The 19953-nt window shown below is 42.3% G+C and overlaps 1 protein-coding gene across 2 annotated transcripts in view; it reads right to left on the bottom strand.

Annotated features, from left to right (window-relative positions):
* The window catches only part of LOC125286690 (saxitoxin and tetrodotoxin-binding protein 1-like), a 67456-nt gene that overhangs the window by 39198 nt on the left and 8305 nt on the right, over positions 1 to 19953 (bottom strand). The window contains exons 4-12 of one of the 2 annotated variants that reach the window (XM_048231921.1): positions 18315 to 18431; positions 17935 to 18039; positions 17569 to 17642; positions 17257 to 17399; positions 16391 to 16455; positions 15840 to 15962; positions 15349 to 15453; positions 13998 to 15139; positions 13375 to 13509 (exon numbers count right to left, since the gene is read on the bottom strand). In XM_048231921.1, the coding sequence (XP_048087878.1) occupies positions 15090 to 15139; positions 15349 to 15453; positions 15840 to 15962; positions 16391 to 16455; positions 17257 to 17399; positions 17569 to 17642; positions 17935 to 18039; positions 18315 to 18431 (782 nt within the window). In that variant the 3' untranslated portion in view covers positions 13375 to 13509; positions 13998 to 15089. Of the gene's footprint in view, positions 1 to 13035; positions 13510 to 13997; positions 15140 to 15348; positions 15454 to 15839; positions 15963 to 16390; positions 16456 to 17256; positions 17400 to 17568; positions 17643 to 17934; positions 18040 to 18314; positions 18432 to 19953 lie in introns of those variants that run through there. The other variant, XM_048231920.1, reaches the window with a different exon arrangement.

The raw sequence follows: 19953 nt of genomic DNA, 5'->3' as shown, positions 1-19953 counted from the left end.
CTCTTCCCACATTCACAGCCATATTTATTCTGACACGCTTACATGCGGAGACAAGTCTCTTGCCTTCCTTCGTTCCTTACAGAGACAAGCTTTTTTTTCCTGACCCAATATGTCTCAAAGAAAATCAGCCATTTGCCGACATGAGCCGAGGCTTGCATCTTGACACTTTCCCGCCTATTGTCCTTATTTACGTCTTGACAGAAGCCCCTTAAAGGAACTAGGACAGTGTTTTGTTTTCCCGCGCCGTGTGTACAACGCTCGACTGTTTGTCCCCCCTGTCTCCGACGTCTTAATTTATGGAGGCTGGCAAAACCAAGACGCGCTTGTCTCCACCACTCGGAGGAGGCAACGCTGCCGCAGACAAAAGCGGGAAAGCGAAATGTAGGACAGGCCACGCCAGAAGAAAGAAAAAAAACACCGGCAAGATGCGGTGGTAAAAAACACCAAGCCGAGTCACTGCCCCGACCGCCTCAGAGTCTCCGCCAATCAACCCCCCACAACCCCACACGATCACCCCCTCACGCATACATCTGCATATTAATTAGGCCTCACTTCTGCTCGGCCTCTTTGAGAAGGCTGAGAGGTCCCACACTCATTAGCATAATGGAGTCTAAAAATAAAAGAGCAGGTCCCTGAGCCTGTCGCACACATTGTCTTGCCGGGCCAGATTACATATTGTCTATTGTCTTCTGGCAGAGCGATGACAAAACAAAACCTGGACTTGCTGATTGGATTAGGGACTAATTTGATAACTGCCACTCAATCTTAAATCCAGGCATCGACACAACAGGCCCGAAGATGTAATATTACTGCTCGGGTAGAAGTGTTACAGAATGCTTTTTAATGACATGATTGCAGATGGAATGACATATCTTACCTTTTCCAGCATCTTCAGCCAAAAGGCTAAAACGCAGCAAACTGTCTCATGAGGACTGGGTTTGATGCTTGTCTGCTTTTCATGACAAGATTGCAGAGGGGATGAGATATTTGTGGCACTGTTGAATACCTCAATTCCTCTTCTTTACTAACTGATAATGATTTTTCCCCTGGCTTCATTTTCCTCTGAGAACAGAATGAACACAAACACACAACACAAACCCAACATATTTCACAATCCAGACTCTGACACTCATCTATCAATGTCTCACATCTGGGCACAGGTCCAACTCAGCCGGGCCAAATACAACACAGCCATCCAAAACAGGCTGACCTACTGGAGCAGGCCTGGCTAACACCAACATCGCTAATGCTAAAGTCAGTCACCCTCATTCTGCAATTAAACTGAGCTACCCTGACCATGTGTGACTCCTTGCAAAGTCCACTGGACCATCTATAAACGTATGTGGTTTAATCTTAAAGGTGACTTCCTCAAATCTGGAGAAAAATCAGGTTTTGATAATTGAACACTGCATCCAAATAAAATACAGTCCTTTCCACAGTGCTCCTGAGGCAATGTTGGTCATTTGCTGTAATAGCATGCTGCTGCTCTGCTCTGCTTCTATTTTTGTGAGTGCACTCACGAAGCTTGGATTAGAATCAAGGGCATCACTTTTAGCTCTCAAGTCAAAGTGCAGCCAGCATTTACCACATTAGCAGGTAGCTGACTACAGTATCGGTTAACTGTTGTTTGATTGTTTATTTGAAATGTGGTTAGTGTACTACCACAACTCTTGCAAAAAAAAGAAAAAGCCTCTTTGAGACAAGCCTGTGCATTTTTAGCTGCATTATTTTGTGGTAAACTACTCCATCTCCTTCTGAGATGTCTCAGAGAGCCTTAGCAACACTAAGAGATGCAGAGAGATGCAAAGTCACGGACTGGGTCTCCGGGATGTCAGTCACAAGAGCACAGCCAATGTGCTGAGGCAAGGCAAGCAAGAGGGAGGGGAAAATGAAGACCGGAGAGAGTTCTTGTGCAATCTCGAGCTAGCGCTCGCTTGATTTCACAGGTCTTGCTAGAAGCAATCCATATTAGCGGGTATCGCCTCAAGGTGCTAATTTTGTGCATTGCTAAAGGCGAGCAAATGAAGTCTAGTACATCAGCATCAAGATAAATGGGGCTTGTGGGTGGGGAGGGATTACATCGCTGTGTATCCATGTAATGCTATGAGATGTGAAAGTGTTGGGGATGAGAGGTTAGCCTATAGCCTCGGGGAGTTGTGATGTTATCTTCATTCACAAATACCATTAAAGTGAACCTGAAGTAACCATGTGAAACTGGGCAGATTCATGTACACATACACACATGCACTGATGACACCCTTACACACACACACACACACACACACACACACACACACACACACACACACACACAGAGAGTGAGAGTAAGTGAGTGAGTGAGTGAGAGATGCAGACACTCACCCGGGCATTAAATCACACATGTACATAGCACCCCCACACACACACACACACACACACACACACACACACACACACACACACACACGTACATAGCAACCCACACACACACACACACACACACACACACACGTACATAGCAACCCACACACACACACACACACACACACACACACACACACACACACATGTACATAGCAACCCACACACACACACACACACATCAAAACACATACATTTCCTTTAAGCACAGAACACAATAACACAAGGAAAAAAGAGCAAAATCTCCGACCCCTTCTGCTGTGAGATATTTCTGTGTGCGTGTCAGTCAGCTGGGAGGTGGAATTAAATGAATGAAAGGCGGCCCCACTGATGCCTGGCCCATCCCAGCCCAGCATCTTGAGGGAGCACGGGTAATTCCAGAGATTCCCTGTTAGAGAGGAGCCTTTTGTCGGCTTTTCAAACTCTGTTAACGATGGGGAGACGCTGATGCAATTAGGAGAAAGACTCCCTCCTCCACGTCCCATGCGAGTTAAGTTTTAACCAATGACAGCACAGAACTTAAGTTAATAAAAGAGTTATTTTTGCGTGTTGTTTTTTTTTTTTTGTCTTGGTCGAAAAAATAAGTACCCCGGCTAACATCATGCAAACAACAATTGATCGCCCGGCTCCAGTCAAAATACACCAAACACATCGGAGACTGACACTTGGTGGATGCACTCCGCTCGACACTGCTTTCACACGCACATATCTAATTTCATCACTCATTACAAAGACCTCCAGGAGGCTTGTGTTTTCTTACTTATTTATTCAGTGTGGGTGAAATCAAATTATGCTGTTTTTTTTTTTCTTCTTCCACTCTGTCAGGGAAAAATGGCCATGCCCGGAGACTCAGCGGCCTGGGTTTAAACAGCCCACGCACTTCCTGGATTAAGATATGCATAATTATGAGTCTCATGAATATGCATGAGGCTGTGCGGGTTCCATTCAAAACTGTGCATCTCTGTGTTGGTGGTGATGTCACTGAGGTCCATTAAACACAGAACGCAGCAGAGAGAAAGATCACAAGAATGAATACCGAGGGAGAGAGAGAGAGAGATGGACAGATGAGGAGAGAGAAAAAGAGAGATAGTGGCTTTGCAACGAAGCAAATAATTAATGAGAAGTGGCTCGTTACGGACAAGGAACCGGAGCGAGTCACAGAGGCCTGATGGGGCCAGTGATTGGACTGAAACAGCTGCAGAGGAGAAGGTGATTACGGGGCGAGGAGCACACCAGCGGACGGCAAGCCATCAGGGACCAAGAAAGTGCCCTGCCCTTCTGTTTTCTTGTTTGCCAGCGGCGAAATGCCTTTTCCCCCTTCTCCCCCCTCCTCCTCTCCCTGCCAGTGAAGAGGCTGTTAAAGCGAGTGTGGGTTAATGAAGGTTTCATGCCTGGTAGAGTGGACTAACAAGAGGCGGCACGATCTGAATCTCCCCGGGAATTACATGTCAGATACGCATCAATCAACGTGATTTATTTCTCCAAGAACTTTATTTGGGAGGGGGGCATTCTAGACCAATTCAGTCTCAAAAAAACACGATTTTCTCCAAATATAGTGTGTAAGATCTGCTGCTCTTTGCATTGTGGGCAAACTTGGCTGCCCTCCAAAAACCTGCAGACACAGCAAATGACTCCAACACAGATTTTTAGAATGTGAAAAAAGGCGTTGGAGTAATCATGATTTAGACAAGTTTTCCATTTGAAATTACATGAACTTGGGAGTGGAAACTGCTTGTTTTAGCTCATTTCTCCTTCCATATATCATGTACACTATGTGTGCTTCATAAGGCACTCGCACAGACCAGACAGGAAATGACATATCATTAGGGCATGACTAGACACTCCAGGTACACGAAGGGGGGCAGAGAAAGGCAGAAAATAACACAAAGGAAGAAGAAAGATAAGAAGGAGTGAAGGACAGAGAAGGAGAGGGACAGAGAGAAAGAGAGAGAGAGCAAAACAAACTCACAAGGTCTGAGAGAGAGAGCAAGAGAGAAGAACCAAACTCTGAGAGATGGAGAGGGAGAAAGAGAGGGGGGGGGCAGGGATGAAGCCCCATCAGAGACTCTAATAAAAGCATAGCGTCCGTCACTAATATGATTCCTGCATGGTGAGTCACCATGGTATAAATACACACACAAACACACACACACACACACAAACACACACACACACACACACACACTGACCTCTCAAGTCGGCCGCACTGGGAAGCGGTACATTCATCCATCACACAGGGGCTCACGCATTAGGGGTGTTTATTTGGCAGCGAGAATGCTTTTTCTTCTCTTCTGGCAGCTGTCGCAGAGAGAGAGACACACACATGCACACACACACATATACATACACAAACAGAGAAAGAGAGAGAGAGAGAGAGAAAAACGTGCATAGCGTCTGTTGTGTATGGTAGATTACCTCTCTAATGTGAGACCTACAATAAGTTAGATGGTCTGTCCAGCATTGACAGAATAAGTATCTGTGTGTGTGTGTTTGTTGTCATCTGTCCCATGTTTGGAGATTATTTTTCTTTTTTGCCCAATTCTCCACGTCTGGTTGTTTATTAGTAACAGATGTGAGGCCGCATGCTTGCAAGTCCTTACCCGCTATATTTCTTAATCAGTCACACACATACACAGACACACACACACACACACGTGTTTACACACACACACACACACACACACACACACACACACACACACACACACACACACACACACATGTATATACACACATACACAATTACAACCGTTTTACTCACTTCAAGTCAAGTCTGCATCCATCCACAAGTATTGTTTATGCCATGTGGAGTCTCTTGCACCAAAATGTGCAGGAGTATAACAAATCCATGCAAAAGCTATTATGCATATGCGCACAAACTCAAAAGACCTTAGATACATTTTGGGCTGAAAAACGTAATGTGATATTTATTAATGCTATTATTTGCAAATATCCACATAGTCAAGACCCGTCATATGCTGCCCCCTCCCCACCCCCTTAACCACACACACACCGTCCAGCCGTCACTCTGCCACCCTCCACACACACATATGCCCCCACCAAAAAAAAAAAAATCTGCCCCCTTTTCAAAAAGCCCCACTGCCCTCTTTCCAAACTCCAGTGCCCCCTTCCCAAGCCCCTGTAACCCCCTAACCCCCTGCACGTGCTGCTGACCTTCAGGCCCATTCAGTGGCTAACCCAGCGGGCCCCCTGCGCCCCTCCTCCCGCAGACAGCTGCCAGCAGCAGCAGCAGCAGTGGCCACAGTGGCAGCAGGCCCTGGGGTGAAACCTTACACCCCAACCATCCACCCAGCCTCTCCACTCCACTCCACTCTGCTCATGCATCCTCACAGAACACACACACACACACACACACACACACAAACACAAACATACAAATTACTCTCTCTCTTCCTGTCTCTCATTCTCTCTCTCTCTCTCTCTCTCTCTTTCACACACAGACATATATACAAATTACTCTCTCTGTCTCTCTCTCTCTCTTCCTCTCTTTCTCTCTCTCTCTCTCTCACACACACACACACATGCACACAAACACAGATACACACATAAACATTCACATACATAAACACTTCAGATATTTCCGCAGAAAATTTACACAACCACACGTCTCCGAACTTGTGTGCAAATACAATGTGTGCATATGTAAATACGTTTATGCAGACACACACACACACGTATAAACACTTACACTTACAATAACATCATGCAGAAGGAAAATATAGATGTGTGTCCATGTCCATAGGTGCACACACTTAGCTGCAGTAAAAAACAGTGTGTTGTTTAGATTGGTGTGCACTGCGTGGGTGCATCTCAGATAGCTTTTAATAAGCTGATGATAAAAGCCAGTCATTTACTCTCTCTCTCTCTCTCTCTCTCTCACACACACACACACTGTTTCCCTTTATCCCTGTTTTTCTATCTCTTTCTTGCTGTTTCTCTCTCTTTCTCTGACTGTCTTCTATCTTGCTGCCTATATGTTCACCAAGGCTGCTCCAGCACAAAGGCAGCCCTCTATCTCCTCTCCTGTCTCACTCTCTCTCTCATTCTCTCCATCAACGCCTCAGAAACCCAAAGAGCAACACCCCCACATGCAACATTCACTCTCAGTCTGAGCCCCAGATGGACGATGAAAAACAGATCGAGGGACAGAGAGAAGAGATAGAAAGAGTGATAGAGAGAGATAGAGACAGAGAGAATTGAAGGTAATGAGAGTGAGACAGCGGTAGAGAGAGAGAGATAAAGACAGAGAGAATCTACGTTTTAGAGCAAGCAAGAGAGAAGTAGAGAAAGAGAGAAAAAAATAGAAGGAAGAGAAAGAAACAAAGAGGGAAAGAGTGGTGGAGCCAGAGGTTAACAGAGAAAGTGCTTAGTGTGCTGAGCGCTCAAGTCATGCCTTTCTGAAGTGTAGATTTGTTGCTCTCGCCTTTCCCTGTCTTTTTCTCTTGTTTCCTCTCCAGAGCAGCCGGCAGGAGGGCCATGTCTTTGCACTGGGGTTTGTCACCTAGATTGATCTGAGTGTGATTGTGTGTGATTATGTGTGTGTTTGTGTGTGTGTGTGTGTGCGTGTGCACGTGCACCAGTGTGTATTCATGAGTGTAAGACTGAGCAAAAAAGAAAGAGAGAGGGTGAGAGTTTTGGCAGTGTTTTTCTATCTTGACTTGTTTTTTGTTTTTTAGTGTGTGTGTGTGTGTGTGTGTTTCCTCCCTGGGCTCTGAGATTTCCTCTCTGTCAGGCTCTGAGGCTGCTGATTGTGCTCAGATGGTGTGCTGCAGCCATTTGAGACAAAGATACTCTTATTTCCTGTGCCAGTACCCAGCAAATAAACAGATAAATAAATAGATAAATAAAAACAACATTTCAGTCTTCCTCTCTTGGTTTTGCATTGTATGTCTACAAAGTGAAACTTCTGGTATAACATCGCTCTCTCTCTCTCTCTCTCTCTCTCTCTCTCTCTCTCTCTCTCTCTCGCTCTCTCTCTCACACATACACACACACACAGGCTTATACAGACTGTTGGAGCTAGTCCAGGCCAGTCAAAGTCCAACAGCTGCTCTCAATTATATCCCATTACCCTAAGCAGACAGACTCAGTCCCCCCTCTTTCCCTCTCTCTCTCACTTTCTTTCTTTTTCTGACTATTTCTGTGAATATGTCTGTGTGTGTGTGTGTGTGTGTGTGTGTGTGCACGTCTGTAGGCAGTGTGTGTATAGTCTTTTTCCTTCCCTCTGCCGTCCTCCCCTGTGTCTCACACCTAGCTCTGTCTTTAACACATTAGTCTTCAGCACATTCACACACGCGTGAGAAAATGTGTGTAAAAAACACACTAATGTACAAAACGCACCAATGTTCAAATGGAAAGCCATGCAAACACGAGTACACACACATACACACACATACACACACTCTAATCAGCAGCCTATGAAAGCCCCATCAGCTCTAAAGTATGTGTGCTGGTGACATTGTGGGGCAGTTCTATGTCTGCTTTGGCATGCCATTTACTGAGGAAGAGAAAATATCCAGCAAACATGACAAATATAATATTCAATGAATAGAGGAAATAAATAAAGCAAAGGGAAGAGACAGACAGTGAGAAAGAAAGAAAGAAAGAAAGAAAGAAAGAAAGAAAGAAAGAAAGAAAGAAAGAAAAAAAGAAAGAAAGAAAGAAAGAAAGAAAGAATGAAGTGAAACAAGGAAAAAAGGAAGCAAAAAGAGCAAAAGAAGAGGAAAGAACGGCACATTTCGTTACTGCAGAGCCTTTTGTCCATCTAGTGAATGTGCTGCAAATTTATCCCAGCACTCCAACAAAAGCTTTTTACCTCCCCGTTCATGTATTAAAGATGAAAGATCTCATTTCCAGCCTTCTCCCTGTGTTCGTGAGATGCCTTGTCAGCATCCGTAGCGCTTGATGAATATTTTTTACATATTTGATAGGCTTTTTGACCATGCCCTCCCCCTGAACACCATTGCCAGCTTGTAGTGATCAAATATTAATATGCAATGAATAAAAACAAGGCCTCACATTGACGAGGCGGGGATTTATGGAGTAGAATTGTTTCTCAATGACCTGGAAAAATGGAGGGTGTGAATAAATACTGAAAGAATAAACATGCAGCCTTCTTTCTATCTCTCTCTTCCTCTCTTTTTATTGCTATCTGTCTGTCTGCCAGTCTGTCCATTCTAAATTGTCTCGTTTTAGCTATTGCTTGCAGTACTGATTGATGAGTGTTCCAAAGTAAATCAAGTTGATCCCATAAAAAGCCATAAAAAAGTTAACCCACCAAATCTTATGTCATCATTCCACTGGGATTTATTTAAAAAGCATGCAGCAAGAAGTGGTTTCAGCCCAAGACGTGTGTGATAACTACCTACTACATGAAAAGGCGCGCGTTAACCCACAGCAGCACAGTCGGCACTAATGACAGATTTCCAGCACCTTAATGAATGTCTTGTAACTTGCTGATTGCGCTGCCAATGTCATGCTGTGAAGGTTTAATCTTACATTCTCTTACAGGCTTTCCAACCCAGACCTCAAAACTAACTGGCCACCAAATGAGAAGCACAGGTGTGCTTTTGTTGCCCCTCACCTTCAAATACATTTAAAAAGTGATTCCAAAACCAGCTACCCATAAAACTCCTCGCTTTCAGGAAAAGGTTCTTCAGATCTGCAGACATGTGAAGCTTCTTCAGTGAACCAGTTCCTTTGAGGAAGGAAACCTCCCTACTTGCCTTCAGGTGGCTGTAAATGAGAGTGAGTGAGTGAGTGAGGTTGTGAGGGAGTGAGTGAGGGAGTGAGTGGGGGAGCTCTGGGGGTGAGGTCCGGCACCACGGCACCTCAGTCCTGTGATATTTTATTCCTGCATTATCAGCAGCGCACATCCATTATTCACCTCTCTTTTAAAAAAGGGGGGAAAAATATCAAACATATTAGCAGGGACGTGGACCTCTCTGTGCTGCGGCTCGCTGAATATTTCAGGAGAGAGGCGCTACGGAAAGCTTTTTAGACCACAAATTTGTCCATGCATCTCTGTGCATGTCTCTCTTTCTCTACTATCTCTCTGTTTCCTTTGCTTTCTTCATCCTTCCTCCTCTGCCCCTCTCAAACTATTAACAATGACAATCAAAGCAATCATCTGCTATCAATATACAGTATTTCACTCCAATCAATGTCATGCTGAAGATCTTCTAAAGCACACCACAAATAAGTGTCAGTCACTTGCCCACGCACGCCAGAGCAGGCATTCTTAACTGACAAGCGCTCAACAAACAATGGATTTGATTAACTGACACCGAGAGAAAAAGATGTGAATCATTATCCGCACGGTGGCGGTGGGAGGGTTCGGCGATGGTTTGCCGGATTGTATTGAAAACAACGGAATCTAATGTAATCGAACCTCAAAAGTTGAGTATGCTGCACTTATGTTGGTGCCTATGAGGGCCTTAAGTTTTGCTCTGACTGCATGTGTGGCATAGGAAAACCTTATTAACCCCTGCATACCTTTCCTAGAAACCATGCTCCATCCCTCCACACTCGCAACAGCCATGCGTATTACAATGTGAAGAGAGATGCAAGAATCACTAACTGCCCAAAGTCACTGAAACTTTAATTATTACTTGATTATTCTTGAAACGACTATTGGACCATTCACAGTGGTTCAAATCATATTCATAATGCATTAGAATTCTTTAAAGCGTTCAGAATGGAGGATGCTCACTGATGTCATGCTCGGAACAAATATATTATGCATTATCATCGCCCTGTAAATCCTCTCATAATACATTGTATGATATACTGTTTTATGCATTGGGAACATTTATTAACAATGGTGAAGACTTGAGCTAAGAATTGCAAAGCACTGTTTCCATAATACAGTATTATCTGCATCAGCTTTGGTAATGTATTTCTGAGTGTGTAATTACACAGTTATTAATGTTATTGTTTGCTCAAACTGTGCCTAAAAAGTGATAATGTATTTGCCATGTTGTTTGTGTGGTTTATGTAGCTGTGTCTTACGGTGTCATTTATGGTTAGTGATGAATGTCCTGCCTCTCTTCCTGGAAGCTGCAAGTCCCTTGTGGACACTAACTCTACGTGTGAGATCTCCACGTGCTTGCGTGTCTGCTCACTAATTCACCCTAACTTCTCTCCACCATCCGTGCAAGTCTGTAAAATCCTTCTGTGCTGGATTTAAATAGTCTTTCCAGGCCTTCAGCTTTCTGTACCAGCACATACAGTATGCCCTGCTAATACAATATTATTAGGGCTGTCAAAATAACTGATTAATTTTGATTAATTAATTTGAGAAAAAATAACTGATTAAAAAAAATAACACAGATGAATCAATTCTGTATGACCTTTGATCCCGAGCCGTTGTAGTCAGTAACCATTAGACTGTAAAATGAAGGAGAGAGAAGAAAATGTGCTGCCTAGATCATTGATTGGAACATTTACTTTTCAAAAACGGCTTGATGGTATTGGTAAAAATAAAGTGTTGATTAAAATAACGTCCTCTGCAATGTATGTGATAAAAAACCTTCTTCCCGAAGCACTTTTGAATTTATTTCTTCAGCATATTAGGTCATATCATAGATTATTATGGCCATTATTAAAATAATAATAAAAGAGTTTTTGAACTTTAATGTCACTAATGCTGATTATTCAATGATTGATTTGAATTTAAATATTTAAAATACTTTCACACCAAAAATCATATATGCGATAAATTTAGATTAATTAATTACAGAGTATGTAATTAATTAGATTAATTTTTTTAATCGATTGACAGCCCTAAATATTATATATATACACAATATTATATATATATATATATATGTATATATATATATTATACAATTAATATATTAGTAGTGTGTTGTTTACTGAGCTCTGTTTCTTCCTGCATATTTGTTGCTCTCTGTTTGATCTTCCTGTGGACTTTCTTTGGACTGTTGGCATGAGACTGTAGTGCATGATGAGGGTGATCCTGAAAGAGAGGAGTTGAGTATGGTTCCCATTTCCCCATGCTTTATCAGCTCCATCTGCACCTTTGTGTGTGTGTGTGTGTGTGTGTGTATGTGTGTGTGCATGTGTGTGTTTCAGAGAAAAAGAGTGAATGGGAGAGAGAGAGAGAGAGAGAGAGAGAGAGAGAGAAAGGGAGAAAGAGGGAGGGATAAAGAGATGAAGAGAAATAACACATGTCCTGCTGGGTCTTGCTTCCTGTCTGTGGTGGATGGAGGGCGGCAGGGCAGAGCAGAGAGGAGGGGAGCAGGAAGAGGGGAGAGATGGATGCCTGCATGTCTGAGTGAGAGGTTTACAGAAGATCTACGAGCAGAACTAAACACCAGAGACACACACACACACACATTACCACTCCAGAGACACCAGAACTCCAGACCTGCACCACAAATAAAGGCCTTCTGTTAGAGAGGAAACGAAAAAAAACAAAAAAACAATGCTGCCGCTGATGATGATTGAATTATAGTTTAACATAAAGACAAAAATAATGCTTGCATGAAGATGAAGAGGATAAGCAAAAGCAAAATGCTTTGTGTATAAGAATTCAAATATTTGAAGCACAGAGGAGAGGGTTGAGAAATAAAGAGAATGTGATGAGGACAGAAAGAGAGTAAGCACAGAAATGAGCTGAGAAAGAAAGAGGAGGGGAAAGACAGGAAGGAAGGACAAGTGACGGAGGAGGAACAGATAGATCATCCTGGGGTAGAGGCACAAGAGCGTCGGATTGATTTAGACAAGTCAGATAGACGAGAGCTCATTATGTCCTGGGTTATGGGGCACATTTATGTTGGGCAGTCAGAGAGAGAGGGGTTGACAAGTCCTCACATAACAGGAGTGTCCTGCATAAACTCTTGAGGAAACTTCCCAAGCTGAGATGAAGATACGATGTGTGTGTGTGTTTGTGTGTGTTTAAGGACGGGAGCTATGGCTATGCCCTGATTTGTGAATGACAGAGAAATAGTGTGTAATTGCGTCTCAGGGTTTTGCACATGTGTATTCTTCACACTGCGGACTTCAGACCTCTTCTTTGTTAGAGAGAAAGCACCAGAGATGTGACACTAGACTAGGTGAAGACCGTTAGACTCCAGAGTGAGTGCGTGCACCTGAGTCCTCTCTGGAACTGTAGAAATACTTTGTCAAATTCTCACCCCCATGCACAGATGATCAAAGTCTATCATAGCTTACACCAGCACTCTATATCTCTTTGTGTGCCGTGTGTGGGCGTGTGCACACGTGTGTGTCCGTTTGCTATGTTTGTGTCAGTTTGTGTATGTCTCTGTATGTCTCACTGTGAGTTTGGAAAAAAAACCTGCTCTGTTTTTCTGGTAAATGCGTTCACTTTATTGTTGCTATTCTTTATTAGAACATGCCCTTAATGTGTGTGGAGAGAGAGAGAGAGAGAGAGAGAGAGAGAGAGAGAGCACTATGAAAATTAGCACCAGAAAATGAAAAGATGGATTAACATCAAGCCATTTCCATTTCTTCATTTCAAACAGATTTTATAAGCAATATATATATATATATATATATATATATATATATATATATATATATATATATATATACACATTATGAATTGTTTTATTCACTGAGGTCTTGTCACTGAACCATTGGATGAAGAATGCATGGTTAACCATGTTAAGACAGCATGGTTAACCATCTTAAATGTGGAAGCTTGGCCACCAGTTAGTCCCACACTGAATTCTCCATTGCATGGGAGTTAAATCTAGCCTGGAAGCCCCGCCCACAAAATCTGCAGTTGGGAAATTCAGTCTGGTCTTCATTGAGAAGCAACTATGCCCTAACCAGAACAGTTTGAACCAACTGCACCCATCAAATTGTCTGTGTGGGCTTTATACGATGGACAGATGCGCAATGATGTCTATCGGGATCTCTCATGGGTTCTATCATGTCACCTGAGTGTGCTTCGGTTGATTTTACCTGTCTCACAAGGAATGATTCTGCCTGACCTGAGGATGTCACATTTATCCAGGAGCAGAACCATTTTTAGAATATCCTGGTGGAATTGATTATGACTGACGCCCGAAAGGAACCACCACTTCCCCATCAGCTGACCTATAAGATCAACAGAATATGAAGTAATGAAATGCTCTCTGTTGCAGATATTCACTAAAGTTATCATGCAAACAAGCTATCACTGGCCAGCTCTCTTGTAATACCATGTGCACCACGTGCGATGCTGTATTACAATGCAAGTCAGTGGAAGAGTGGCATATGGCTGCATTCATGCCAACTCAAAACTCGTCATAGTTCCTCTAATTATCTTAGCCTATCAGCACTGCAGTTGTGATTGTATTTGAGGAGAGTGACAGATGTCTTGTTTAGGCATCACATCACATAAATACTTCCTGTTATGCAAACAAACAGGATGTAACAATGTAATTACCTGTAATATAAATATTGTAACACAAAATTAAATCAGAGAGACAATCATTTTTACATTTTCTAAACCTTTGAGTGCAGGTGTGTGTTGGCTATTTTTTCAATGGCTTTCCAAGAAGTAACTGTAACTGTGTGTGTGCGTGTGTGTGTGAATCCCTCACCGGAGTTAGGTCCTCCACATGGAGGGGTTTGACAAGCTCCTCGCAAATGGGGGCTGCTCCATTAAGGGCCAACAGAGCAAAGTTGGCGGAGGCTATCGTCCGGACACACATGGCAAAGGTTTCTGTGAGGAAAGTTAGGTTCTTTATTGTCCCAAGGGATAATCTTTTTCACACGTCAGAGGCTTCAAAGTAGCATAGGAGCTAAACACGGGGAGACATCCTCTTCTACATGTGACAGATGACAAGAAGAGAATTCTGTGACTGGGGCTTGGCTTTTAAAGACCCAACCTGGATAGCCCTCTAACTAGCCAACAGAATGGTGTCCTCAGAGTGTCGTAACATGCAGATTGTGCCTTGCCAAGGTTCATGTTGATCTGTCATGGGTTCATGATCCTTTTTGCAATCATTTGGATTTCTGCCCATTGAAAGAAATATCTCCGTTAGCCAAGGTTCTGCCAATTTATGGGTTTGCTTCATCCCGTTATATCCTCAAAGCTATTGCAATAAGGTTAATGATTATGTTTATGGGTTAAACTGCCATGGGACACAATGAACTCAGTAAATCAACAGATTTCTAAATGGACAATCTGCAGTTTATGTTCTGTGGAATAGATTTCAGTTCTGTAGCCTAGACCTATGAATCTTAGGTAATATAAACCTTTTAATGACACCAAACTTGACCTTGTCTGGTCTTGCAGAAATCTGGTATAGGATAAGAATATTATTTTTTGCTAAAGGACATGCATGTGTGTGTTGGTCTAGGGATTCTTTCTTTACTTCCAAGCCTTGATATTAGACTTTAATTAGTACATTAAACTCTCCTTTCAGCCTTTGGTTGTTTTAAACAACACTGTACTAACCATACTCCTCTGTTGTGATTGTGATTGGTTTGTGGGTTTTCTGTGAGGGTGGCCAGCTAGATCTACAGAGCAAATATTCAAATGGGTTCAGAGCATGATACAATACAGCATAGTGAAATAACAACACAAAGCTGAGAATAGAAGTGATTTTTCTCAAATGATTATGTTAACAAAACATTCTCATACACACACTTGTCATTTTGAAAGGTTAATTTGACAATAGTTGATTGGATTAGTCCACAACCTTGTCTTCAGATGATTCAGGCGATTTCTCACAAAGCTCTGCAAAAGGAAATAGAGATCAGTAGAGTAGAAGACAGCAATGACTATTGCAAATACAGTAGCTAATAAAACATGCACACATGCATGCACGCACTTAATTATAGTTAACTATACGCATGAATTGTAGCTTTTACCCTAAAGGTAGGAAGGTAACAGCTTCCCTAACTGGATCTACTGCTATTCAGATAAGTATGGTAGACCAACCCCACCTGTGACTCCATCATATGTATAATGGGCTGGTCCAATCCATCCCAAACACTCCGCTTGTTTCTGAACATTTACAAAGTCTGTGGCTGATGCTTTACTTGACCGGCCTATAAGAAACACAATTGTAAACAATAACATCCTCTTTTTTATGTTCATGAATAGTGCAGCTTCTTCTACAGGTTCAGTGTTCAATGCATGTATTCAGGTGTCATTAAATGCAGTATGTCCAAATGTCCCTAAAGATCCACAAAGCATCTCTCTCTATGCCCATAATTTGGACAAAGTTAAAGAGAAGCATGGCTGATAATTTCACATGGATGGAAGAGCTATCAGTCTGGATGGCCTGTAACAATTTTCAAGTAGGTCTGTTGGCTTTGGATAATAATTTACTGCTTGTCTTTTTATACAAACGTTTTGTAAGCTACTTTAGGCAAAAACAACATACCTGCCAAAATGTTGAACTTTAAAGTATAGAGAATGTTTTAAAATGTACCAAACATGTGGAGTGCCCAGATGTTCTGGTCCCCACTTTGACTTTTGCTATACATAACGAGGATGTCTGTGCCCGAGGGCAAAAACCAGCCCTCTGTGGTCATCAGGTGCCCTGCATACATGGCTGAAACCAATTCATTAAGGCTTTAGTTTATCATACAGGTTATCAGACAGATAATATAGGTTAAGTAATAAAGGACAAAATCTAGGCCCAAACATTGAGCTCTAAGTCCACACATTAGGCTCATAGGAATCACACATCATGACAACAGCAGCATTATTTTTCAAGATGGCACTATGTCCAACTGTAATCACACAACCAAGGACATCCTACAGATGATAACATATAGAACTATAATAGAACTATAATTAGTGGATATATTACACAAAATGTAAAAATGCCCCTATTAAGTACATCAGGATGAATGACAGTGTTCCCAATCTTGTATGCACAGGTACTGATACTGATACGCAAATGGAAGAGAGCAGTGTTCATTCTCATGTATATATTATATCTGCAGTTCCATGGACTTCAGACTGAGAAAAGCTCACCAGATCCGCGGAAAACGCTGTCCGAGATGGTGCCGTTACTGCTGGTGATCATGCACTGTCCATTCCTGTTGAGAAGAGGAACATGTATGCCCATGAGCTGCACAGTAAAATTGGGTTAAATGATTGTCAAACTAGGTTTGATTTGATGAGAGATCCTGAAAAAGCAATGGTATTGCTGTAACTGTAAAAAACAGCAACAATAGCAAATGTAAATGATCACTACTGTCTACATTATGGGCCAGTTTTTACAATTTAGGAGCTAGAGATTTGAGATTTATCTGAAAAGCTACATGGTGTTATTCCAGAATACCGGTATGTGTACTTTGAACAAAGGCTTATAGGTACAACTACTAAATAGCTATAAATAGCCTACAGAGCCAAATCTTGCCTAAACAAGTCTGAAATGTGTGTAGTGCACTGTTTAACCCATACTATAGTGTGTAGGACATACATGTACCTAACTGTACTCCTCTATTTGAAATATGTTAATATAATGAGAGATGGGCAATGAATTAACTCACTTTTACTTGTTACTTTGCCAGCAGGTGGTTCAAAGGCTGTAGTATTGCACGGTATGACTGTGCATCCACTGCTACAAATACTATGGGCTCTAGTTTAAATTAGGGCAAAGTCTAAAGTCTAACTAGACTAATTTAATAATGAGGAAAACTCTATTTGCCAAGTTAATGCCATGAGTGAGATCCTATAGGCACAAATATCGTTGGTCGCACATGCCACATGATAGCTTTAGTTCATAGCAAAGATTTTAGAGCGCTTTAGAATCTTTGGTTTATACTTTGATCGCTGATTGAAGTGCCATTTAAATTAGGGGCCAATTTCTTGTGCACTTGGCCAACCACACTTACAGCCTATTCCCTTGGCTTATAGAGATCATATCTGTCTCGGGGGAAAGTGTCCAACCCATCCAACCGCTACTGGCAATCTTCATTAAGTCATGGAAGATCTTATGGTCTACGAACCCCATCAGGAACACCCACCGCCCCATCAACTGCACAAGAAAAATAAATAATTTTCATTCTGGATATTGAAAATCTCCTGAAAGCCTGTCTTTGCTTTTGTTTGTGTATGCAAACATGGAGAAGTGCATGCCTTTATCTACACAATATGTGTAATGCATTCAGTGATTGTGTGTGTGTGTGTGTGGACATCTGACTCACCTGTGTTGTGTTCTTGATTTCTTGATGTTTGATAAGGGGCTCACACATTAGCTTGTGCTTAGGGTCACAAAGCTCTTGACAAAAAAAAAAAAACATAAAACCATGACAAACAGATCATGATGACCATCCCACATGAAACAACAGCCACAAATGTCATCCCTCCAATATTTCCAATGGGCATCTGGAACAAGATCCTTTGGTTTATATATTTTCCAATCTGTTGCTCTAGGGAAGGTGTTTGATATGACATTACTACAAACCTTTACTTACAGTAGCTTGTTCAACTGTCCCCATTCTCCCCTATCGTTTATATACTGTATGTGTTGCTTTAATGCTAAAATTACACTAAAACTGTGGGTCACTCACCCGTAACTCCGTCATAGGTGTATGGGGCTGGGCTGGAGTAGCCCAGGCACTCCGCCTGTCTCTGGAACGCTTGCTGCTCTGTCTCCGACAGCTTAGCCGAACGCCCTTCAGAAGGCCAAATACATAACCAATAAAATAATCAAGAACTGCTTCATGATGATGCATTACATTAAAAAAAATGCCTGAATGTCATGTAGATCAGATTTATGGGACGTTTTTGACATGGATGCTTGAAAGCATGGCTAACCATTTTAAATGTGGAAGCTTGGCCAGCAGTGGGTCCCACACTGAATCCTCCATTGCATAGCAGATAAATCATGAGCTCATTTGAAACAGCGAGAGGAGAGGAAGACTGAGGGAAAGGGGGATATTAATCATACCAAAGATGTAGAGTGAAGTGATGTTCAGGTCCACCATTTTGTGTTTCACGGTAAGGTAGTCCAAGCCAGATGGCAAGATGGTCACTTCAAAAATCAACAGGTTCCCCTCAACCATTTCTGTTAAAATGTAAGGTTTTTAATCAACAATTAGATGATTCATGCACAGACTGTAGAAACTGAGTTCTGTGAAAGTGTTACACTCAGTGGGTTCATATTGTATCTTGTCATTGTAACACTGGTCCATGACCTCAAACGTGTATGGATGTCTCCTATGATATACATCTCCATATCCTATTCCCTAGGCCTATGATCATAATGTGATAGCATATGTGTTTATACACAACACACGACTTAAAGGGGTGGTTCAGGATTTTGGACATAGGACCTCATTTCCAAGTTAGCAAGTGGGTAATTTATCAGTGGAGACTGTTTTCAACACATTTTATCCAGTCCTTAGTTGCAGAGTTTGCAGGTGCTAGACTAGCGCAAGTCAACAGTATGTATTAGCCTGCCACTAAAACCCCTCTCTTACCCACTCCACAGTACACCCAAGGCAAATAAATTATAACGCCAGACTATCGATGTAAATGTCTGTGTTGATAGAATAGTGTTAGAAATAAAACTACCCTTGCATCGCATTGCAATAGTTATACATTTTTTCTCTGAAGTTGGTAGTAGGCATATAAGCAACGGCAGCGGAAGACTGATTTTATCTAGGCTATTACTAGGTGTCTCAATTAGAGTGTGCTTCTCTGTTTACTTTTCGGCGCAGTACTACTAACTGGAGCAAGTAAAATTCTGCCACTGCTGAGAAACTAGTCCCTCAAAATGTAATGTGATCATTGAAATGCAAAGATAGGGACTTCCGTTTCCGCCCCCTGGCTGATGGCTGTACTGTGATCAGGCTGCCAACCCCATGGACCCCTAAACCTATAATAACGAACTAATTCGAGTGATATTTTATCATTTTTTCATCACAAGCTCTTAGCATACATGTTGCGTAAACAACACCGTCTAGAAGCACATTGTGAAGACATTGAGAATCGCGCAATGAGGTCGAATTTGCGGATTTATGGTGTGAAAGAGGGGACGGAGGGCAGCGCCAATGTGTGCGACTTCACAGAGAAACTACTGAAGACTGCTCTCGGTCTCCCCGCAGAGGAAGAATTGGGCATAGAGCGTGCCCACAGATCCCTCGTCTCAAGGTCTGCGTCAAAAGCCCCAAGATCCATCATAGTGAAGTTCCATCACTTCCAAACTAAGCCGCGAATCCTGTTTAAATGTTCGAATATGAAGAATGTGCAGTACGAGGGCTCTCAGATCAGGATGGACAATGATTACTCGGCGACAGTTCAAAGACGACGAGTGGAGTACACCGAGATCAAACGGCAGCTAAAAGAACGCAGCATCAAGTTCAGGTCTGGATATCCGGCGACGTTACGAGTCTATCTCGAGGAGGGAGAGAAGACTTTCAACTCAGCATGGGAGGCCGCGGAACAACTGAAACAATTGGGGATCAGCGTGATACTATCCGAAGAAGAGTTGATGGACAAAGAACTGCATCAGCTGGGATGGTCCACTAGACACAACCAAGATAAAGAGCCTATTTCGTGGACCTTGGTGAGAGATATTCAATCAC

Source organism: Alosa alosa, chromosome 21 (genome assembly GCF_017589495.1).
Source record: "Alosa alosa isolate M-15738 ecotype Scorff River chromosome 21, AALO_Geno_1.1, whole genome shotgun sequence".
Lineage (NCBI taxonomy): Eukaryota > Metazoa > Chordata > Actinopteri > Clupeiformes > Clupeidae > Alosa > Alosa alosa.
This window is presented reverse-complemented; position numbering and strand designations above follow the sequence as displayed.